The 23,028-nt window shown below is 37.4% G+C and overlaps 1 protein-coding gene across 2 annotated transcripts in view; it reads left to right on the top strand.

Annotated features, from left to right (window-relative positions):
- SEC63 (SEC63 homolog, protein translocation regulator) overlaps positions 1 to 23,028 on the top strand; it is a 155,798-nt gene that overhangs the window by 98,775 nt on the left and 33,995 nt on the right. Inside the window, exons 2-5 of one of the 2 annotated variants that reach the window (XM_057390139.1) lie at positions 16,811 to 16,910; positions 17,714 to 17,828; positions 20,241 to 20,353; positions 22,669 to 22,730. In XM_057390139.1, the coding sequence (XP_057246122.1) occupies positions 16,811 to 16,910; positions 17,714 to 17,828; positions 20,241 to 20,353; positions 22,669 to 22,730 (390 nt within the window). The remainder of the gene's footprint in view (positions 1 to 16,810; positions 16,911 to 17,713; positions 17,829 to 20,240; positions 20,354 to 22,668; positions 22,731 to 23,028) is intronic. The other variant, XM_057390140.1, reaches the window with a different exon arrangement.

Below are 23,028 nucleotides of genomic sequence, written 5' to 3'. Positions count from 1 at the left end.
CGACCGGGGACACCGTCCTGCCCTGCTCTCGCCCCTGGGGTGCAGCCTGGAGGGGCGGCGGCTCCGGCTGGGTCTCTTCGGCAGCCATTTAGCGGTACCTGGGCCAGGGGAGGGTCCGGGGGGCCGCCGCCCCCGAAGCGCGTCCGGCTCCGCGCCGCGGCTCCTGCAGAGTCATTGCTGCGCCGGGGTCTGGGGCTTTGTTTGGGGTTCGGGTTTTCTCGTGTCTTCCCGGAGTGTTTCAGGGCGGRTGACCTAAATTTTAATTGTGGGGAAAGAGCAAGCTATTGACTTGGGGCCAAGGAGGAAAAGTTACTGGGTTCTGCTTTTATGTGCCATAAGGTCACAGCGAGTGCGAAAATGGGGATTTATTGTTTTCCCGTTGCGAATCACGGTTAAATGTCCGAAGAGCTACATTTCTGTTCTACCYTTCGAGGTGATGCTTTGTGTCCCCAAGCAGTGTTATAAAGTTTCTTTGAATAGTTCAGAATCTCATTTCCGGAGTAATTTTCCTCGTTGTCTTTTTTGCATCCCTCTATTCTTGGAAGTAGAAGGCATTTTGGTATACAGGCTTCACAGGAACACRTTTTGAACGGCAATTCTGAGATTAAAAAGGCTCTAGAAATTGTTTTTTGTGGCTGGGTGGTAAGCGCTGAGTAAAACAGGGATGCTTGATGCTGATTGCCATCGCAGAAACCAACTGACCTCTTAAGAACGCTTGTGCTTTGCAATCTGAGAAGAATCCCTTTTGTTCTCGCATCTTTTTAACTTTCATTATCTGGTGGTTACTTAGTGGCTTTGATGCCATTTTAAATRGCTTGCCAGGCCCTGCTTAACTTAATTTTATATGTAAAAGAAATACTCAGCAATGCAATCTTACTCCTTATACCTTCTAGTAAGGAGTAAGGTGGAACAAATGTTGTTTTGATGCTAAATCACARCTGTTAAGAGTCTTGGCTGCTGACAGACAGGCCTGTGGTTTCTGACAGGACCTTTACTGGAGAATCTCTTTGAAGGATTGATCTCTGCCCGCCCAAGTACTTACTACCTGTTGTACAGCTGAGGAGTTAGTTCTCTCTGATGAAAGGAAAGATTTCTCTGCCTCCTCTTTCTGTGTCCTGACTGTTGCAAGAGGGAGGCGTAACTGTTGTTGAAGATGTTTTGTAATCTTTGGGTTGTTCTTGAGAAGTGGGGGTTCTGAGAAAGAATATTACTTCTGTAACATTTTTCCAAACCTCAGGATTTTTGTTTTATTTTTGTTCTGATGAAGGGTGGGAGGCAGTGGGGGAGAAAATCACTTTTTATCTTGAATAATGCTTTACTTCCTCCGTAGTTCTTAGAAGCTGCTTCTTGGGAAAATGATTGTGACTTGCTTGAGATGTTGTGCAGCATAGTATGGCCRGCAGGGACACTTTGTGGTGTTAATATCAGTTTCAAGCAGCTGACAGAAACCGGAAAAGCTGTAGAAATGGTGTCAAGCTTGGAAGGACTTGACTTGCCTTACACAGCTGATCTTCAGTTATCCTTACAGAATAGCAGAAAATGAAAGCCTGACTTTGGAATATGGCTGTATGGATTTAATCCAGTTTCCAAATAGGCCTGCTATAAAATATTACTAATTTCTTCCCCTCTAGCCAGCGTTGTCCAGTGTATGGAGGGCCTGCTGCAGATTGTTTTGCAGTCAGTGTTAGATTCTTACAAAGCTGTATCATACTGTACTTCCCAAAACAAAATATAGATTTTGTTATTGTGTTGGTGGAAAAAAATGAGTCAACTAAGTGAAAATCACCAGTGGAAATGAATGGAGGTGAAAGAATGATTTCTGCCTCATAATTGTCTTAATGGATTTTAAAATGTGAATGCAGTCCAATTTTTAGCATTAATGCATTAATGGCATGCCTGCAGTCTCCTGATTGAGTTCTGTTCTGCAGGCTCTTTTTAAACAAGGAGTTGAGGTGTTGTGCAGATCATCGTTTGGAACTAGTGTTGATTTACTAAGTAAGATCTTATGAAATTAATCTGCTAAGTGGTAGAACATTATGATGTTCAAATTGTTTAATATGTGGCTCTTAGGCAAGTAATTTCCAGCAAAATCCTCTCAGTATTTTTCTCACAGCTTTTTGTATGTATTCAACCATGCCTGTTCCAGCGTTTGAACAAGATTTTAGGAATAAATTAAAACCTTGTGATGATGAAAAATACTGATTGTTTGGCCACCACTTCTTGTTTTCAGAGTAATTCACTAGYCTAAAAAACTAACAAAACCCAAAACACATATTTCAGAAGCTAAGAGAAGGCCTATGTCTTCAGAAGAGAAATCTTCCTACACTACAGACTCCTGCTTCCTTTAATGAGCAGAAATATCTGGACATTGACATGAGATGTTATTTTGATTCTAGTTCAGCATAGGGTTTCCAGTACTGTGGCACAGTGCTGGAACAAAGGGAGTAAGCTCCACCAAGACCTTTGCCCTCTGTGGATAGGCCCTGCTAATGTTTTTGTTCTGGAATTGTCTTTTGCCCTACCTGTGCTAGAGAAGCCAGCCTTTGTGGCCYTGGGTGGACTTGGTGAGGTGCAGTTGGACTGGTGAGCTCTTTYAGCTCTGGCTGCAGGAGAGCCTGCAGGGGGTGAAGAAGACCACATCAGAGGGAGCTTTTGAAGCAAATCTGATGCCTGTCCTCCTCAATTCAAGACCCTTTTGCAATGCACACCAGACCAGATTCCTTTTTTGGTAAAAAACTAGGTTGGAAGATGAGCTTCAGACACATTGTTTTGTAAGAGCTAGTCTGAAGCAAGAGTGAAATGCTTATTGCAGGAAAGCTGAGCCATTGGTGSCTGCTCTTCTACAAATGCACTGCCATGGGTTGCTGGTATGTGATACAGTACAKAGTGCCAGTGGAAGGAAAACAGGAAAAATCTGTGAATTGCTGATGGTCTGTAATATTTTCAATTTTTTTTCTCTTTTGTAGTAAAGGCTCACAGAATAAATAAAACCCCCCACAATTCAGTGTTTGTTTTTGCCATTATAGAAGATTGGGAAGTTAGACTGTATCTATATTTCTTTACTACTTCGAGGAAACTGAAAATGTGTTACCTAATGTCAGATTTGTAGTAGAGTAGTTTTTTTGGCAAGCCATTATGATTTTGCTTTTAGTTCTTCTTAAAATAAACTTTTGGAAAGCCTTTTCAATACTGCTGTCTGGAAGAACAGCCTGATGTAACTTATGTCTCTAAAGTCCTGAGAAAAATTTGAGCTGCTTTTATTTCTTGAGTCTAAACCTGCTTTCTCCAGGCATTCTGAAAGAGTCTACATGAAGTGTTGTTGCAGCCTGCAGGAGGGGTTGATACTGGTATTTGGGAGGGTTTTGCTGTGGTGTTCTGGACACCCTATGAACTGTCCTGTAATTTCATTACCTCAGCTTTGATAAACCAAACAAGCAGGTAATTGACTTTGTAAACCAGATTTGTCCAAATGACTTTACTTCTTTGGTGTTTCCTCCAGAGCTAATAAGGCTCTTATAAAAGGTTAATTGTTCAGCTTTGTGTCTTAGACTGAAGTTTCATAATTGCATTAAGGTAGCAGTGCTCTAACAGAGCACTAACAAACACAGTCTTCTGTTTGTCCCTCTCCCTTGTGCCAAATAGAGCCCCTGAGCAATGTATGGGAATGGAAGAAACTCATTTTWGCTGCAATTAATTTTTGGCCTTCATTTTTCTTTCTTCTGTCTTACTTTTAATGTATATTAGCTTCTGTGTGAGATCTTGTGGGTGCCTGGGGTGGTGCAAGATATGACTGAGGGAAGAAGACTGATTCTTCCAGTGTTGGTGATGACTTCAGGTGATGGTGAATTTGACTTCAGGCTACATTGTTTATCCATGACTTGTCCCTTTAAAACAGATGTGTTTGTATATTTGCTTTATTACTAAAGAAGTCATACTTTTTCTGGTTTACCTCTTTTTTKGGGAAAATACTGGTATAAATCTAGCCTGAATGCTTGGAGGAAAACCATTGCAAGGACTGCTCTTGAAACAAAAAATACGGTTGCTAAAGAAGTTATTCTGGTACAGATTCATTCTTAACTAAAAGATATTTTCTGTAATGGGAATTTTCAAGTTATTTTCAAAAAGTTAGTTGTGAGAGTTGAAGAAAAGATGATTTTTTTTCTCAGCAGTTAGGTGTGGTCGAATGCCCATCAGAGTATCCTCTTATGTTGGACTTGCTTTGAACCAGTTTCAGTGTAAGCTTGTGTAGATTAAATGTCAGCATCTAGAAAGGAAATGGAGAGGAAAGGGTGAATTAATTAAGTTGGATGATATGGCAGTTGTTGCACAATGCTGATGTGTTTGCTGAACTTTGTGTACTTTTGACTTATACCTGTGCTGCTGAATTGAGACACATAATTATACAGCTGTGCTGAAACAGGTGGTCATAGATTGTGATGTGCTTTGTAGTTGAGGATATGTATCTGGAAGCTTGTTATTTCATCTTTTTTTGAGTTTATTTAGGTCTATCTATAAATTATCCTGKTTTAGGGCATTGGGTATTCATAACTTAATGTTACAAAGCTGATGGAAAGAATAGAAGTATCTGTCCTGAGCCTTTTACAGTAAMTTGAACAAAACCAAATATTGAAAACAGTTCAAAACCCCAAAGCATAACAGTTGTAAATGCAGGGATAGTGTTAATACAAGTTTGCAGTCTTCTGTCTGAGAGAGAAGGGGCTGTAGGAGCTATTCTGTTTGGAATGTCGGCCTTCTCAAAGTTTAAGAACATAAAAACWTACTGTAGGGAAGGAAAAAATCCAGATGAATGGCTGCACTTTTGTATCTAGAAAAAAAAACATTGAAATGGATAAAAAAAGTATGAAATGGATAAAAGCTACTTAGTACTTTATTGTAATAGAAATCCATACRAAGTCTGTGGGGTTTTTTAATTTTTAATTTATTTGTTTGGCTTTTGTTTGCTTGTGGCTTTTGTTGTTGTTGCTGCTCCCCAGCCTGGCTGCATATTGTCCTGTTGCTCACTAACACTTTTCTCTTGCACCCTGTCAAATATTTCTGTGAGAGCTATAGCTGAAGTTTTCTTGAATAACACTGGGCTAATACAAAGAAAAAAATCCGAACTTAAAAAAAAGTTAAAGCTGGCTATTTCCTATAATCATTGAAGTTGCTGTGCCTCTAGGAAGTAGCATAGGTAGAGAACCCTAGCACATGCCAGCCTTTTTGCATTGAAGTGGGGTAAAGTACAGAAATTGAAAAGCACAGCTAACTAGGGACTATTAAAAGGGAGATTATAATGTCATGTTGATACTTAATAATATTTTGTTAATTTTTTACTGTACTGCTATTTTGAAGCAGTAATTTTTTTTGTACACTTCAGTAGCTAGTAGWTGGCACTCACATTCAAAACCTTGAGCAGAAGTCCTGAGAAAGTTCTTCAGTAAAGGTTTGCTGTATTMGGTATCTCTAATATAGTGGTAGTGTCAATATGGGGATTTCTCTGTAATTTTTTTCATCTGTGTGCGTTGAGGCTGACCTCAGAGATTCAKTAATCCTCTGCTTTAAGATGCAAGTGGGGGAACTGAGGCTGTGAAGTTATTTGGCACTCAGAGGACAAACAGTGAGTGTGCAACTTGGATGTGATTCAAGCCAGCGTAGAGAATGCAGGCACCACTTTTTCTGTTTTATCTGTAATGGAGTAACTGGGGGAGAAAGAAGCAGCATTTTCTGCTGCTCCCACTCCGGGTAAAATTCTTTTGTGCTGCTTCTAATCCTCTGGTGTGAGATAAGATTGGTTGGAGTGGGTTAACTGTGATGCCTGTCCTTGCCTACAGCTCACTGAAATCTCATTAACTGYACTCCAAAGTATTTCACAGCATTTTGGCATTTGGTAATGCAGAATAAAGTACAGGATGCTGGTAAAGGACAGGATAAAAGGACAGGATAAAACCACAGGATGCCATGCTCATTGCTAATGTRGTGGATAAGCATGGGTGTGAAAACTTGATATCTATGAATATGAGCATTTTGTGCCCATATGTGTGTGCTTATCCTTTCCTGTTAATATAACCTTTCATCATTGTGTCAGGAAGTGGGAGGAGAGTCAGTGAAACTCAGTTATGCATTTAAGGACTGTTATTACATGTAAATTGAGATTTTTGAGAGATTGAGTGTATCATGGTTGACTTAAACCATTTCAAATTCAGAAAAACACAGTTTATTAGGTGATTGTTAAAAGGCAGAATATAATGTAATGGTGATACTTAACTCTATTTTGATTTTTTTTTTGCTATATTCCTGTTTTGAAGTGGTAGAATTTTTTTTTTGCAAAACATTTGAAGAAGGGGCAAACATCATGAGATRTCACTAGTAATGCCTAGCAATTATCTCTAAAAATATTTTTGAAAACAAAGTGTTTGGACAGAGTTATCCAAACTGTTATTTGGAAAAAATAAAAAAGCCTGTCTTTTAATGGAAATTTTTRAAGTATTGTAGTCTTACTTTAAGCACTGTAGCTTCCTAGCAGTAAAATAAAATTAACAACCCTGTATTAGGGATTAGTTGAGTAGCTTTAAGACTGTCCAGAACACAAAATGCTGAAAAGCTTTYTTGTGGCAAGTTAAAGATCAAGCCATTACAAGAAATTTATCTTTCATTACATGTAYATAAACACAAAGTAGTTTCTATTTTTAAAAAATTCATCCTGTGTTATTGAAGCTTATGAAAACAGTGTGCTGAAGGTTTTATTACACGCCTTGTTCATTTAATACTTGCTGCAAGGTTATCTTGACTACTCACATAGATGAGACTAAACTACCAGGAATTACAGGCTATGCATTAGAGAATTAGATTCAGTTATGGTTTCATGGGCAGCTAAACCATTCTTGGAAAAAGAAGCAGGAATTTTGAGAGAGAAGCAACATAAATGACAAGAAATGCAATCAATAGTGATTCCATAGTTTGGTTTTTTGGTTGTTGGTTGTGGTGATTTTTTTGTTTTTTGTTGTTGTTTTGTTTTGGGGTTTTTTTTTTTTTTTTTTTTTTTTTGTGTTTCAAATTCATGCCAGTGAAGAAGGATTTAGATCTGCAACAATTTGAACAAATCTAGACGGGAGCCGCTGGTGCATCCCTACCTTCTGTGGTGCTTCGTTCTCCCATTTRTAGGCCTTTCCCTCAGTTACTAGCCAGGACCTGACACATGTATCTCCATTTCATGGTGAGGAGGGTCCTGCTGGCTAGAAATATGAAGAGCAGGAAGATGCACAAAACARGTACTTAATTTCTTTCCTGAGCAAAAAGATTAGGTCTGTACTAGTTTGGTTTTTTTTAAAGAAGTATACAATTAAGAAGATTGAAAAGGTGTTTCCAGATTTTCACCTAGTATTTCTCTTTTACAGAAAATAGCTTACAAGTATTTTAAATTCAGAAGATTCCTTTATCGTGGTTGGCTGGATGAGCTGCTTGAARCTAAGATATTTGTAAGCACTGTGGCTTCTACAAAGGCTTACCAATAAATTTTCAAATACTCTTTTTTTTTGGAAACAAAAGAATGGACATACTGGGTCAGATCAGGTGGGAGTTTTTTTATGTAGTATTACAGAAGTGAATACCTTAAGGAAGGACTAACAAGACAAGCATAAATGGTACTTTCTTTGCATATTCTCCATGTTTCCAGTGGTTTCAAGTTCAGTAACTCTTTTGGTRTAGTATTTATATCATCCTACATGAGGGAGGTGACCAGATCTGCTGCCCACRCTGCAAATAATCACCTTGGCTTTGCAGCTGTTTGTGATGTTGCTTAACAATCATTATTTGCTCTACTGGAAGAGGCAGTAAACATTCAGTCCTGTCTGTCCTGGCTGTCACTTAGGTTTTTTACAGCCTTCCATTACCTCTTCTTGCACTTTGCCCTCTCCTGGCTGGAAGATTTGTAGATTATATTTTGGACATAAATCTTCTTGTACATTTGATGGCYCTTGTTCACCTTAATTGAATGTTTTCTGGTTGCCTCTCTTTGAGAGGTGGGGACTAGGACTGTGCATCACACTTGAGGTATGTRCAACCTCAAGGTTGGACATACCTTGAGTTTATGCAGTGGAGTAATAATCCTTTCCTTTTCTCATAGGAATGCTCTAAATACTTGCTTTGATTTTATGAGTAGTAAGCATTCAGCTGAGGTTTACATAAAAGAGTTTCTCACAACACCAAGATTTCATTCCTGAGAGGTAATGGTCAGCCTTGAGCTCATCCTTGTGTATATAAAAATAGGATAGTCTCCACTGCTCCTTACRTTTTCATATTCTGTATTTCATGTGTCATTCATAGTGCACTTGCTTGATCTTTACAGTTCTTCAGGATGCCCTTGTCCTTGTTACCCAGAATAAGTTAATATCATCCAGAAGCTTTATTTTACTGTTCACCCTTTTACTCAGATTACTTATTACTGAAATGTGAGTGTTGTGCCTCCARTACAGATTCCTGCAGAGCTTCTGGCAATTTCCTTCTGCTGTGAGAATTGGCCATTCACTGTGTCTTCTAGTCCCCTACCTGTTTTTGCAATAGTTAGATGGTTGTCCTAAAACACTTCTAAGAGGAACCTTTCAAAAGCCTTTTGGAAACCACAGACTTTATCAGGAGGAATTGTTCCATATGTTTACTTCCTTTAGAGTACTTTGCCAAAGCTCCACTGACATATGTACTGATGGATGTATGGTACTCACCCTTGTGTTTTCTAATTCTGTCCTTTCTTAGAGTTTCTTCAAGGTATGCATCAGAACAATACTGAATACAGGCATTTTTAGTGATTGATGATACGCTRAGGCTGTGTTTGTTTTGGATTGAATGTGCTCTGGTTTCCTYCCCACACCAAATTGATAAAATTAAGATAATGGTTAAGAATGTGTAATCTTGGAGCCCAGCTTTGTTGTTGGCTTAATCTAAAATTGGTTAACCTTGACTTAGGTGGGTATAGTTTCACAGTAAAGTATTCAGTTTTCTGGTGCCTCTYAGATTCTGTAAAGTTTTCCAATATGCCTGTAGGTCCAGCCCTACTATAAATGTGAYAATTTAGGTGATAGAGCTTAGCAGTTAGTATAGTTAGTTCCATTGATGGTTTTTCAGTACAAGTGAGACAGTACACTAATAGAAAGGATAGGCAGGGAAATGGCTTGATTAGCAGTAGTATGATGTGGAACTGTACCTGGAGATGAGCACAGCTGACTGTAAACAGAAAACTTGAGTGGCTAAACTCTGAAAAGATGTTAATTTTCAAGATGTTGAATCAACTTATGTTGCTGTTTTTAAAAGCTGTTAGTAACAAGTGCTATCTTTTGGTCAGCAAATATGTATGGAATTGTGGGAATGAAAAGTTAGGTTACTTTTTGTTCTGTTTAAACTTAATCTAGTTTCTGCCAAACATGCTGTGGAAAAAAACGTCCTTGCTGTTAAGTCTTTTGCAGGTCTCTGTAGTTTATGAACTGCTTGGGGGTTTAATACTTAGCATGTTACTCAAAACACATGGTATTTTTTGCTTTTTGATATGAATGTTTACTAGACAGAAAAGAATCTCTTTGAAAACACCTAGGGTGAGAATATTCAACTATAAATGTTTTAGTGAAGAGGCTAACTTGAATATGACCGTTTTATAGATAAATAATAAGGGTAATGAGGACAATTCTTACAATAATAGACATTAAAGTTAGAAAGTTTCTGTCACTTCATTTAATTCTTCACTGCTATRGTCCTTTCAAAGTCCTGAAACCTACTTTAAATTTTAATTTTTTTTTWAGGTAATCTTAAYGGAAACACTAGTGGTATTTGAAGGCTTTTAGATTTAAGCAACTGCATTTTAGAACATGTTAAAATCAATTTAATTTGCTTCATGCCTCTTAATTTGGGGTTTTACACTAGAAGTCAATCCTATTATAATAAGTTTTGAAATTGCTTAGTACTTTAGAGGAGCTGCTGACTTTGTGAGTTTGCTGTGAGTTTGAATCCTGTCTCTTAGTTGTTGGCAAGGATTGGTTACTGCTTTTAAAGCAGTTATCAGTGTTTGTCAGTGGCTTTTTTGAAAGTAAGYGTATGGKTTTTTTCCTAGTCCTGTGATTTTTTGAATTGTTCTCAGCTGACATACTATATCCATGTGGAGTCTTATTTTATAGTAGTTATCACAGAAAATGTCAGTGGAGTTAAACAGAGATGGTCTAGTAAAGCAGTAGGGTAGCCTTTTCATACTTCATCCTATCTGAGAAATGGTTCAATGCTTAAGAAATTGTTCATAGAATTATTTAATTTCTGGTTTTGTTGAAGTAGAAAAAAGCCCAGGAGTTCTGGTTTTGCATATGTATGTGTATACATATGTATATATATACATATGTGCTGAAAGTAAATAGGAGCCTACTTAGTGTACAGTTTACGATTTATATAGTAGAACCCTGAATAAAATCCAGCAAACCCAGAAACTCTCGAGAGTGTTTCAGCTGAGCCTGTTACCTTCAGTTTTAACAGAACAGATTTAATGCCTAGAGCCATGGTATCCCAGGCTGTAACTTTTACTCAAGACTTGCATGCTGTGTATATTACTTGCATCTCTTGATGCTTCCCACAGGTACAAGTTTTCCGTTCAGGTGTAGAGAAAGGAAGACACCTCGCAAATGAGTTTTGTGAAAGTCTGGTTTTAAAGTGATCTTGGCATTTCCTAGGGCTGCAGAACTGTGTTGCTCTGTGTTCTGACCTGAAAGAAGTAATTTTCTTTCAAAACCATTCTCYTTTGGATGAATTGTCTGCAACTGGTGGGCAGAATGTTTCTTGTGCACCTCCTCCTATTTCTTTTTCTGACAGAGTCCACTGGAGCTGTATTTGGACTGTGTGACTTTGCTTTTCTTAATAGCCTGAAGGTAGAAAGAACATAGGAGGCTAGGACGTGTTTCTGTTCTTTCCTGATGTTTGAGGTAGAATGAGGGAAAACTGGTGGCTTCCATGTATTCTGGATATTAGGTTTTTGTTTACTTTTGGCTGTCCTAAAAATTGACTGGTACTTTAAAACTTTTGTATGATTTAGATACAAATGCTGATGCCAGTAGTCTGTGGTATTTTTTTTTCCTAAAACTGACCTTTGTTTGCTGCAGCTGAAACAAGATTCTTGAGATTAAAACTTTTCAGTATAATTRCAGCTGTACCTCTTTCCGTTCTCTCTCTTCTAGAATTGCCTGTCTCCAATAACAGTAAATGTATRATCTTATATCTTTTCTCAGAAGGATGAAAAAGAATCTCCCTTTAGTTTTTCGGGGTTTTTTTTTTTTTTGGAAGCATTTTTTGGAACCTCCAGAACTTGAAACAAAAAGATTAGGTCTGGGTAGAGATCATTTGTCCAGCATTCTTAAGGATTGGRTGTATCCTCCTGTTTCTTTGGAAACAAGCATGGAGAATGGGTGAACTTCAAAACCAGGCTTAGGCATGGCATGGCTGAGTTGTAGACACAAGTTGAAYGTAACTTCTGGAAATAACAAATCCAGCCTGTAATTAGGTTCCTTCTGTGTTTGCATGTCCTGTGTCCTCACCCATTGTGTGATAGGCAAATGAACAGAGGCTGAGACAGATATGAGAAATTTTTGCCCCATGAGGATGATCAAGCTGTAGAATAGGTTGCTCAGAGGCACAGTGAGCTCTCTTTCAAGCTACTGAAAAGGCCTACAGCCAGACCTTGAGCAGCTGCCTTGTTGACTCTCCTCTGAGCAGCAGGRTTGGATTAAGTGATCTCCTGAGGTCTTTTYYACCCTTTCCAACCTGTTCAGTYGTTCYGTTTTACCCAAGAGCTGTGTGGTCYGTGTTRCCCATGCAGAGAAMRCAGACACCTGGCTTARAGAATTGGATATTCAAGAGGCTTGCATAAGTTCTGATCAAGAGAAGTCAAATGTTTAAACATTCCTACTCATACCTCTGTTTTTGCGTGGAATACAAAGGAAGTGACTGCAACAGTCAACAAGGGAAGATCAACCTATGTCATCTACTTAAACTTCTGTAAGGCCTCTGACAGTCATGAAAGAGTTGGCACTCAGGYTTTCTTTTGTATTAGGACTAGCTGTCCTAATACAATTTCTAATTTCTCGTACTTGGAAAGAAAATTAAGATGTAGTTTTGGCTGGATATTCYTATACATTTTTTAAGTTATTATAATAGGCACTTGTGAGAACCCTTGTGAGTAAGARTTATATCGGTAAAAATCTGTTTGTGAATCTGAGGAACTTTGGATGCATCCTGAACAAAATGGAGGGGAAATAAAGCAAGCATGGGATGCTTCTCCAGATTTACAGAAATGAACTGGCAGTCTACATCCTCATCTGATGGGGTGCTTTAACAATACCTTGATGCATGGGTTAGTGTTAGTGAGATTAACTCAAAAGCCCACAGGTGCATTATGCCATTGCTTTCTAAGGCTGTTTAATACCTATTCTAAAAACTGTAGGAGAGATTCACCATTGTGAAGGGTTTTGCCCATCAAATGAGAAGTGATTTTAACTAGAGGAAAAGCATTTCCCCCACCCCACACACACTTGTCTCCCGTTAATCCCTTATCAAAGGATGTTGTCTGAAGTGCTCTTATGCTGTAATGGGGAGCCRTGATCTGGACTGAGAAGAAACAAGAGAACTCTTGTCTGCTTTTAAAACTCTGAACCTCTTTCCCTGACAGAATACAGATTCCAAAGCTGAAATCYAAAGAAGGTACAATTCATATTTCACTGCAAAGCTTTACCTTGAGCAGTATATAATGTATTTACTCCTGTGTGATCAGGGTCTGCAGGATATTGCAAGGCAGCGTGCCAGTTCTGTGGCATGGTAAATCCACCTCTGTAAAAAGGAAGCTCCTTGGAAGACAAATGCAAAGCAAACACGATCTGATTTATCCACAATTTGCTCATTAGTAATAACTTGCCCTTTTTTTGGTCCTTTTTTTACTTTTTCTTCTTTTTTTCCCCCTTGTTTTTTTTTTTTTTTTTTTATGCTCATTAGTAATAACTTGCCCTTTTTTTGGTCCTTTTTTTACTTTTTCTTCTTTTTATAATTTTCTTAAAATTTTTTTATGTTGTTCTTTTCATTTTTGCCCTTTTTTTTCCCTCTTTTTCCTGCAACCATTGTCTTCCTGACAAGATAAGTATTTTCTCTGGTGCAATTGCATGCTTTGTCTGTAAATAAACAGGAAGCCAGTTTTTCCTGGATAGAGTAGGAATATAGCTGTCTTAGTATGGTATTTTGCCAGTGGCCTTCTGCCTAAACTGTGAGTTAAGCTGTCTGTATTGCTCCTTTTTTTTCCTGAGTAGCTGCCTGGTTTTGAACTCCACAAATTCACATGTGTTAATGATGGCATATGATGACAGAGGAAGTGCCTCAGGATAGCTGCAAATGATTTCAGTAGTCTGGACTTCAGCCTCAATTAGGATAGGATTTGATTCTTTCTTTATGTTCTGAACAGATAACTGTAAACATTCATCTTTTTAGTGCCCTGTTTCCTTTTGGTGTTGTTAGTCAAATGAGACCATTGCCATTCCAAGATCAGAAAGAGATGAATAAGATGCTTTGATATTGTTTGATCAATTGTAATTAGATTTTTTCCAGAGTTGTTCAGATGCATGTGTAAAAAATGCCGTGGCTACTTAGCATCATGCCTTAATTTGGTGTTTGGCTGAAGGGGTGCCCTTGTGCAGCATACCTGTTCCAGGATTCCATTTGCCAAGTATTCAAAGGGCTTCATTTTTGCTTGCACCACATGCTCAGGTTGTTTTTATTTTTTTTCTTTTGATGCTATTGTCAGACAGTTCATAAAACATGTCTTTTGCAGCTGTTTCTGCAAAGCTGTTCTAAAACCTCAATTCAGTGATTATTGTAAACCACATTTAGTGGTCTATTTTTATTTGACTCTGCCAACTCCTCAGTTCACCTTGCCCAACTATATTTTGTTTCTTTGAGTGCCTTCCTCTAAGGCATTTTTGGAAGGTTTTTGGCATGGTAGGGTAGAGGTTACTGCCAGTTCTTAGAGCGAGGGTGCGGAGTGGGGAAAGGAGAAAGTCTTCTGGTCCTTGGAGGGCTGGACAGTTGGCAGGCTTGAAAAGTGGGGCATTGTGCTGTAGGTCTTTGAAGTCAAGGCACAGCAGCTTGTTAAAACATTCTGAAAGGCTCAGGTGTTGATCTGGGTCCATATGGTTSAACTCAWGWACAGTTGGTTYTATCTTGCTTCTACAGCAAACAACYGACTTGACTGACAGTATTTGAAATAAGTGATTTAGGCTTCCCATAAGCACATGTGTCTTCCGTGAATCTTCTGATGCCTGATTTACTCAAGTATAGTCAGTAAYGTCTCCATAAAAACATCACAGTATAGCTCATAGTTGTCCAGTGACCATTTCTGTTGCAGAGGTTTTTAGTCCTTATAACTTAGTTGTCAGTGTAGTATTTAATGGCATGATGTTTTTGTTTGTTTGTTTTTTTTAATGCAAATTCTTTGTTTAGTTCTGCCTGTAGTTTTACTTTAATTTGTAGTTTAAGTAACAATTAGTTCCTGGTTGTGGTGGATCCAGTTGTGAACCAAAAGAGATCTCCCAGAATTGTTGTCTTGAAAAAAAAAAAGCAAAGACAAAATGCCAAATTAATTTACATTCTACCAGTAGGAATTGAGTGTTGCATTTTACATGTTTTCATTGTCTGCTGAATTTTTCTTTCACAGTGCCTTCCAAAGCCTTATATAAGTAAAATTAAACGGGGAATTGGTTAACCAAATTTTAGTCGTAGTGTTTTTTGTTTAGGAGGTTTTGTGTTTTAGCTATGTGAACAATCTTTGCAGATCAGAAGAGCTGCAAAATAGTTGCGTGGTTTCTGTTGCACAAAACAATGAGAGAAGTTTGAAAGCTTATTTTGATGCACAGCAAGAGTTGAATCAGATGTAAGGGATTGCATTATCCTTGATTATCTGTCTTTGGGAGTGATAGGACTACTAATATAATCTTCTCAGGAATTGCATCAAACCATTTAGTGTCATACTGAGTTTTGGGCAATCTATACTCTATAGAATTAGGTAGTTCAGAATAAGCTGATACACCTTTTTTTTTCTGGTTCAGATAACCTTGTTGATGCAAGCTTTGATTGTTAGCTACATTACTAGTTCTTGGGTGGCCATGTGTCATCTGCATTCCCACTATTTCTGCCAAATCAGCCAGAGTTTGAAATACCATCTGGTGCTCATGTCTGATCTGCCTTAAATGTGAACTCATGGTTGATATGGTGCACAATAGTCATGTTTCTGCAGCTTCAAACAGTTTGGTGATTGCAAATTGAATTCCAWGYGTTTCAGCTGAATTGTATGCTTACWTAGACATTTGAGTAGATCAACACCATATCCCACTTTCCAACACCTTTAGAATAACTAAAAAGACCATGTCACTGTTTTYCACCTTTTAGAAATAGCCAAATAAAAATGTTTTCATGTATCATAACTGCTATTTTAGTTGAGTTCAAYACCAGGCTGGATGGGGCTCTGAGCAACCTGGTCYAGTGGGTAACATCCCTGCCCATAGCAGGGTGGCTGGAACTAGATGATGAACYCAAACCATCCTGTGATTCCATAAGGGCATCATCTGGTCAGAAGTGCAAAGTTGAGATTTAAAGCKTAGTAGGATGTGACTGACATGTGCTTTAAATCAAAGTTGTTAATATAATTCCTGTATTTATATAATTCATTATTTTCTTTTAAATTTTGCTCACCAGCAGTATCTGAATGTATCGACATAGGATGAAGGTTTTTTTTTGGTCTTGATTACTTCTCCTTTAGTCTGAAAAGGTTGAAGTAATCTTATTCTTTTGCAAGTAAGACAATTGAAGTGACGTCCTCATTCAGAAGTGTTACAGGTCAGACTGTATAGTTTAGGGCTAGACAAGTTACTTAAACAGGAGTTTAATTATGACCTAGAATTTCAGTACTTAGAGAAATTCTGTATRMGSTATTTGCTTTCTRCTATACTTTCCATAGTATAAAAGAATTCCTTAACCAAGTTGATCTTGATTAGGTCTGAAATASAATTAAAACTCTTAACAGAACTTCCATGCTTCATCACGGTGAGTTTGACAGTATAAATAGTTTCCTTCCAGCCTCATGCTGTCTTGAAAGGACCATGGGAGGAAATCTTGTTGACTACTTTGTCATTGATGCAAATACTCCCTTGGCAAGGGCATGTTGTATTGAGCTGCATGGCCTACAAGTAACGGTTACCCTAATCTTCCTTCGTTTTCCTCTTCAATGAAAAAACATAAATGAAGGCAGCTTGTAAAAGCAGATGTCACAAAGAAGAAGAAAATGCATCATGTTTGAAATTGAGGAAGGAGCTCTTGGACTTGCTGTACTCTTTATTTGTATACAAACACCAGTTTGCCTGTGGGTTGCATTCTGTTTGTTTGTTTTTCCTGCATGCAGTAGCTGACATACTGAAATGGGAAACTTTTTGGAGTGAGTGGCAGAAACAAAGTTTACAGGTGCATGTCAGACAGGCAAAGGATGGGTTCACATATGATGGTTACTGTGTGGCACATGGAAAATAGAACAGATTCTTTCTAGGTAGCAGAGAGTAATCGGACCAACCTCTTATGTTTATGTTTATGCATGTGCAATGTCACTTAAATGGATAAAAAGCATTCTTTCCTCTAGTAATGCTGGCCCTTTTGTTAGTCCTCCAGCTGATCTTGTGCTGCCTTCTTGGGGTGAGGTGCACATGTTTGTTGTTCTGTGTTTTGTCTACTTGATTAATTGCAATTTCTCTCCTTATTTTTATAGAACAAATTCGATTAAAGAATATAAGGAACGTATATGGAAGATGCTTGTGGTACCGCTTGCGACTGCTAAAACCGCAGCAGAACATAATTCCRACAGTGAAGTACGTAGGTTTCATTTGCATGAGTTTCCGTTAAATTCTTTCCATTAATTCTTTCTGTTTTTAAAAAATAAAAATACACTGGTTTGGAATCAAAGCGGCAGGAATTAGTTACTTTTATATCACTAAAGAGACATTTGCAATCTGCTGTATTTGAGTAATTAATAGGTAATCATTATTATCTAGTAGGGCTTGAAATCAAGATGTATGTTGTTTATCCAGTATAAGTATGTGATAAATGAGACCAGTGAGCCTCAGCTGTAGAAAAAAAAAAGTAAACATTACATTTATTTGTTAAAAAAAAATTCTCACTCACTGAAATTGCTAATGCTAGTGCAATCTTTTGATTTAAATATTTAGTATGTGAACATATAAATYCAAATATAAAAGAATAATAATTTTGTATGTTTGAAGGTGAAGGCTTTATATTAATCAGTTCTTTATTACTGCCACCCTCACAATATTTTGCTGTTACGCACCTGCGTCAGCTTTTTCTATTTAGGTCTTTTTGTTTTTAACACTGAAATTATCTAGGATCTAGTTAAAATCTTCCTTTAAAGATAGGAAATACTATTGTATACCTGCTGAGGACAGACAGTTAAAGAACGGAAAGCAACTGTGGTAGTGGGTTGTCTTTGTTAAATATTAGGAGAAAAGGTTGAATCTGAAGTACGAATACCTGCTTTAATGTTTCTTGCTGTTTTAATACTGTTACTTGAAGACTGATATCAAATGGCTTCTAATGTTATTAGAATAGTGCTAGAGCTAATGTATTTGTGTATTGAAAAATTCTTTCTTCCAAACAGGAAAATAGTCCTCCTTGCTGGCTGGGCRTTATTTTTGTTTCTTGCGTACAAAGTTTCCAAAACAGACAGAGAGTATCAAGAATACAACCCTTACGAAGTGTTGCATCTGGATCCTGTAAGTACTAGCATCTTTCACTGGTCTCTACTACTGTAACTGTATATTCTATGTGTAGGTGTCTAATTTGAGACTGGTTTTTTCAAACAAAATAAATTTAGTGAATATGTCTAGTGATTTTGTTGTTTTCTGGCATGTGTAAGTTATTGCTGTATGTTATAAAGTTAGTTGTTTTGTGGTTTTTGCCTATATCTGTACCAATTTTTAACTTTTGTATCTAGCTGCTGCGAAATTCTAGTAATGTAGTGAGGTGAGGCTTTTAAATCTCTTTTGAATCTTATTTTGGTGTTGTTTWCCTCTCTTTGTACAGAGAAACAAAAAAAATCAGCTTTGTATGCCCTGTGTAAATCTTCCCAATAGCCACTTTTAGGGATGCTGAAGAAACTGTACAAACAAGAATGTGAATTTATTTGATTTACAGTTTTTGTACAGAGCAATATTTCCCTTGTAAATAAAAGGTTTCACTGAAGGGTGTTGCTGATGCACATTTTGACATAGTACAGGCTAGCTTGAATCTCAGTTGTATCTGTGAATGCAAACAATAAATTCTAAACAGTGATGCCAGACAGTAGGTTTTTTAAACTGGGATAAAAAAAGATATAGGGCTTATCTAGAAAGCAGATGCAGTGCTTGGTTTACACTGAAGGACTGATTCAAAGGGGATAGAAAAAAGTTATGTGTTACAAGGATAGACCATCTGAACTTCTTTTAACTCTTTACCTCTTATTTAATCTTGTCAAACTCTTCATCTTAACCACAATACCTCAAGCAAATTCTCTGCTTATATGAATTATTTCCTGATCCAAGGCTCCTCTTTTGAAAAAAATCAGTCACCTTTTCAGTTCTGGAGGCTGAGGTATATGTTTCACTCTCAAGTCTAAAGAAGTACACTATGGATCCAGGCACTCAGATATGAATGATTTAATTAGTAAGTATCAGTACTGAATTTTTAGAGATGGGATCCAAAGTATAAATATAAAGCTCAAATGTGATTATGGTTTTGATTCTTTAGTAAGATAGTTGGGGAATTCATTTTTCTTTTTTTGCAAGTATTTAATATAGGCATGCTCTGTGTTCCAAGCAGACCGGCACCAGCTGTCCTAGGCTACTAAGCATTTCTGTAAGTCAGGCCTAACCTTTGTAGTCTAATTTARAAAATTAGGAGTAAGCAATTAATGTAGATTGAAATCTTATCATCAGCTTACCAGGGATTGTATGCAATCTCTGTCTCAGTGAGAAAAAATTAGTTTTGTTTTTTTTTATGGGCAGCATTCATGTGAAYCATGAAAACACATCTCTACTCAACCAACTTGTGGGTTTTTTCCTTCCTTTTTTCTTTTTCCCCCTACATTCTAGCTTCTGCTGCTTATCTGGCATTCTTCATCTGGTCTTGAAACACTTCTTTTTTGTTGAAGTCTGATTTGTTATGGACTAAATCCATCCTGTGCATTAAATAARGCAGGCATGCTGTTGAAAAGTAGTGTTGGAATATGATAGACTGTATAAAGTGAGATAAAGTAACAGCAAGTGAAGCCTCCGCGTAGTTTAATTTCTGGTTTGAATTTATTGAAACAGTACCATCATCTGTAAATAACTTCTTGTATGTTTATTCTGCTGTTAAGGTGAGCATGTATTTGGCACAAAATAGAGAAAAGTCTGGTAATTGTGTGAAAGTTAGCGGGTAACATATTAGAAAATCCTTTATCTGAACTTACTGTAAGGTCCTGTGGGTTTTCTTGAGTAGTGAAGTTCACAGTCCAAGCTGAAAGTTAATGCACGGGGGATTGTGTTGGTGGCATTTAATGGCATGCTGGAATAGAATAAAAATCAGTCCTTCTCAGGTATAGGTAATTTATTCCCTTTGTTCAAGACGCTAAAAATAATTTATGGGTAGAATGATTGTAGTCAATGGCATTCTTAAGTGGCAGGGAAATCTGCTGTTCCTGGTGACTTGACAGATGTGTATCTGCATACAAGCTGTAAGTAGACCATCATACCTGATCTATGAACTCTTTGAACTCTTGCTTAAATAGAAGATTATTGCAAGTGAGAATTCCTTGTAATCATAAATATGATTACAAGGATTTATAAAGCAGATAAGAAGTCCTTCCTTTTCTTTTGTACCTATGGATGGATAAGCAAAGTAATCTAGTAAAAAAACAATATTCAGTCATCTGAACATCTTTTAGTTACACTGTGACTTCTGTCTTCATTTAAATACATAATGGTTATAAGAATGGTATTATAAAAATAATATAATCATGTTTTCATGAAATTTCATGATCCTGTGTTAGAACATAATTTTTCAGTGAGTGGTTTAGAAAAATACTATGCAATGCTTGTTAGGATTATGTATAAGAATGAATTTTATTTAAGGTATTTAGTAATAAGCACAAATCTTTCCTTTTGAAGGGGGCAAGTATATCAGAAATAAAGAAACAGTACCGTGCACTATCCCTAAAATACCATCCAGATAAAGGAGGAGATGAAGTGATGTTCATGAGGATTGCCAAGGCCTATGCAGCGTAAGTTTATTTTTTGCCTATAAAAAGGGGAGTTGTAGTATTATGGGGAGGGCAGCCTTTACAGTAAGAGCAAGGATGGTCCAAGATGGGCAGGAAAAAGTGTGTACAAATCTCTAACAAAAGTCAAAACTTTTCTTCATGCAGTGTGTATTTTTTTCATACAAGTTAGAAAGGATAATTTGTTTTGCATCTGTCAGTATAATGTAAGATGTTAAATCTTTGTGTTAACTGTGATTTCATCTAGGGAAAGTATTTCCAGTGTAACACATGTTAGATCTTAAAGATGACAAAGAACAAAATTGGTGTTATGGTTTTTAACCAACCAATTCTGTCACAGCAGTTTTGAAATGATAATTAGAAAATAAATATACTAATACTTCACCTGATGGTAAAGCCAAAAAGACAGTATCTTAACTCTGTTTTATCCAGTAAAAAGGGTGTTTCATTCTGGTTCTGTCTGTTTTCTCTCAGCTTGCCCTTGTCGCTTTTCATTTCTCCTTGCTGTGCAGTCCTGATTTTTTACTTGGTGACTATTTCATATTTCCTGTGTAGTTCTTAAAAGCTATGCCCTTTAATCTGCTTTTCCTCTGGAGTGTTTTTCGGTCTTATCTCTTACAGCATTTCTTTTTTTTTTAGTATCTGAGAGCTGTCTAATATTAGAATTTGGTATAAAAGAAATCAAAATACAGGAATTTCAATACATAGTTTAATTACAATACCAGTGGGATTCCCATTACTGGTGTCTCTTAATACATTCATTGTCACGATGCTGGTGGGAAGCCATGTGTGGCTTGAAGCCAGCTGGGCCCCATTGTCCTCTTCAGAATTCTAGTTGTTTAGTTTTTATACTGTGTTGGACTGAGCCACGTATTAACTCCCCCCATGCTCGTGTCTCAAACTTGAGACATTCATAGTTACTTAATGCGCTCAAAGAGAAATGTTTATACCACTGGTTGTTCCACTCAGCACTTCATGGTTTTTTTATGTAAAAAAAGGGCCACCTTCATGTCCCCTTTGTGCTGAGATGGAGTTAACTTCTTTGCAGCAGCTGTGCTGAGTCACTGTGGTCACTCACCTTCACAGCATGTCACTCTTGCCCATCCCCTCTGAGACTTCTTCAGTTATTGGCTTTACTGGGTCAGTCACATCATCAGAGAACCTAGGAAGCTGGTGATTTCTGCTTTGAAGTCAGTTGTGTGTGTGGTTAACCGTACTGATTGAGAGTCCTGTTTGTGAAGAGGTGAGAAGGAGAGCCAACACCATGCTCACTTGAGCAGTTTGTAAATCACACTTTTTGCTTAAATGTAACTGTGTCACTTCGAAAATCTCCTCAACAGGAAATTCTGTTATTGCTTTTTAAACTGCTGAAACATTTAGATTCTTTGCTTTGCAAGCCAGTACTCAGACACTTGGTGCTACTTGGTTCTATACTTCAAACACTAGTGCAAGGGCAGTGGCAGAGGGACATTGTGAGGGAAATGATGGCGAAGTTCCTTAGCCATGCTGTCTTGAAAGAATATAAGAGCTGCTTGTCAGCAAATGGGAGACTTAGAAATGATCAGGAGATGCCTGACTTTTTCACTGGGTTTCTTAGGGGAGACAAAATCTTCCATACGGTAAATGCCTGGTATTCTGTTTTCTAAAGCAGTATTCTTCCTTCTAGTAACAGGGACTCTGTTGAGGTAGCATACAATTGCCAAAAATCTGCCATTACTGAACAGGCACAGAAACTGAAAAAAATTAGGAGGTGGTTCTTATTTAATAAGAGAAAAATAAATTATGAAACTAGGGAGTTCCAGGAAAAAAAAAAAAAACAAAACAAAAACAACCACAACCGAACACAGGCTGTCCAAGGCTAAAGGTATAGAATAAGATAAAGGCCCATATGGACTACTCATCTATCAACTCATCTTTTATATTTACCTTCCTTCCAAAAAAAAGGAACCTCTTGTCTTTCAGAAGTTATTGTACTGTGACCGGGCATCAAAAAATAACTGCTGATGGATATGCAGTCATTGTCATATTGTCATGAAAGGGAGATGTGATTGTGCACGTGCATCGTCAGTGTCTGATCTGCACTTGCATTTTCTGTGTCTGATGTCCTGTCAGAATGCCTAAAGAATTTGCTTGTGTATCAAGGAGGATTACAGCAGTATTGTTTCCTATTAGATTTCATACAAAAAATTAGCAGAAGCTGTTTAGCTTTCCAAATCACCTCCAAAGGATAGTAGGACTGCCACATTTTTAAGTTTCTGTTTGTTAATGATTTAGAGAAATGCCTTCTGTATTAACTTAATCTCTCTTCTTTTAACTAGTTTAACTGATGAAGAGTCAAGAAAAAACTGGGAAGAATTTGGTAATCCAGATGGACCACAAGGTAACAATTATGAATGACTGAAGTCCTGTAATCACTGTACATGATTGTACATGACATGTACAGATGTGTTATATCTGATCAGTCAAAAAGTACTCAGAACTTTAAATAATAACTTTCTCCTGTGACTTGAAGCAATGCGTCCAATCAATTCTTTTCTTGTGAAACTGGCTCTGGGGCAGGGGTGGTGGCAGGCAAAGGCAGGAAAGATTTTGCTTTCACAGGTCTCCAACTTCTTATTATGGTTAAAAGAGAAGGATTTTTAAAATTAACTTCGAAGTGTCTAGAAAGACTTGCCAAT

The sequence above is a fragment of the Malurus melanocephalus genome, unplaced genomic scaffold, assembly GCF_030028575.1.
Source record: "Malurus melanocephalus ecotype Western Australia unplaced genomic scaffold, MMel_1.1 scaffold_23, whole genome shotgun sequence".
Lineage (NCBI taxonomy): Eukaryota > Metazoa > Chordata > Aves > Passeriformes > Maluridae > Malurus > Malurus melanocephalus.
Note: the sequence above shows the minus strand (reverse complement) of the source record. Positions and strands in the feature narration are given on the sequence as shown.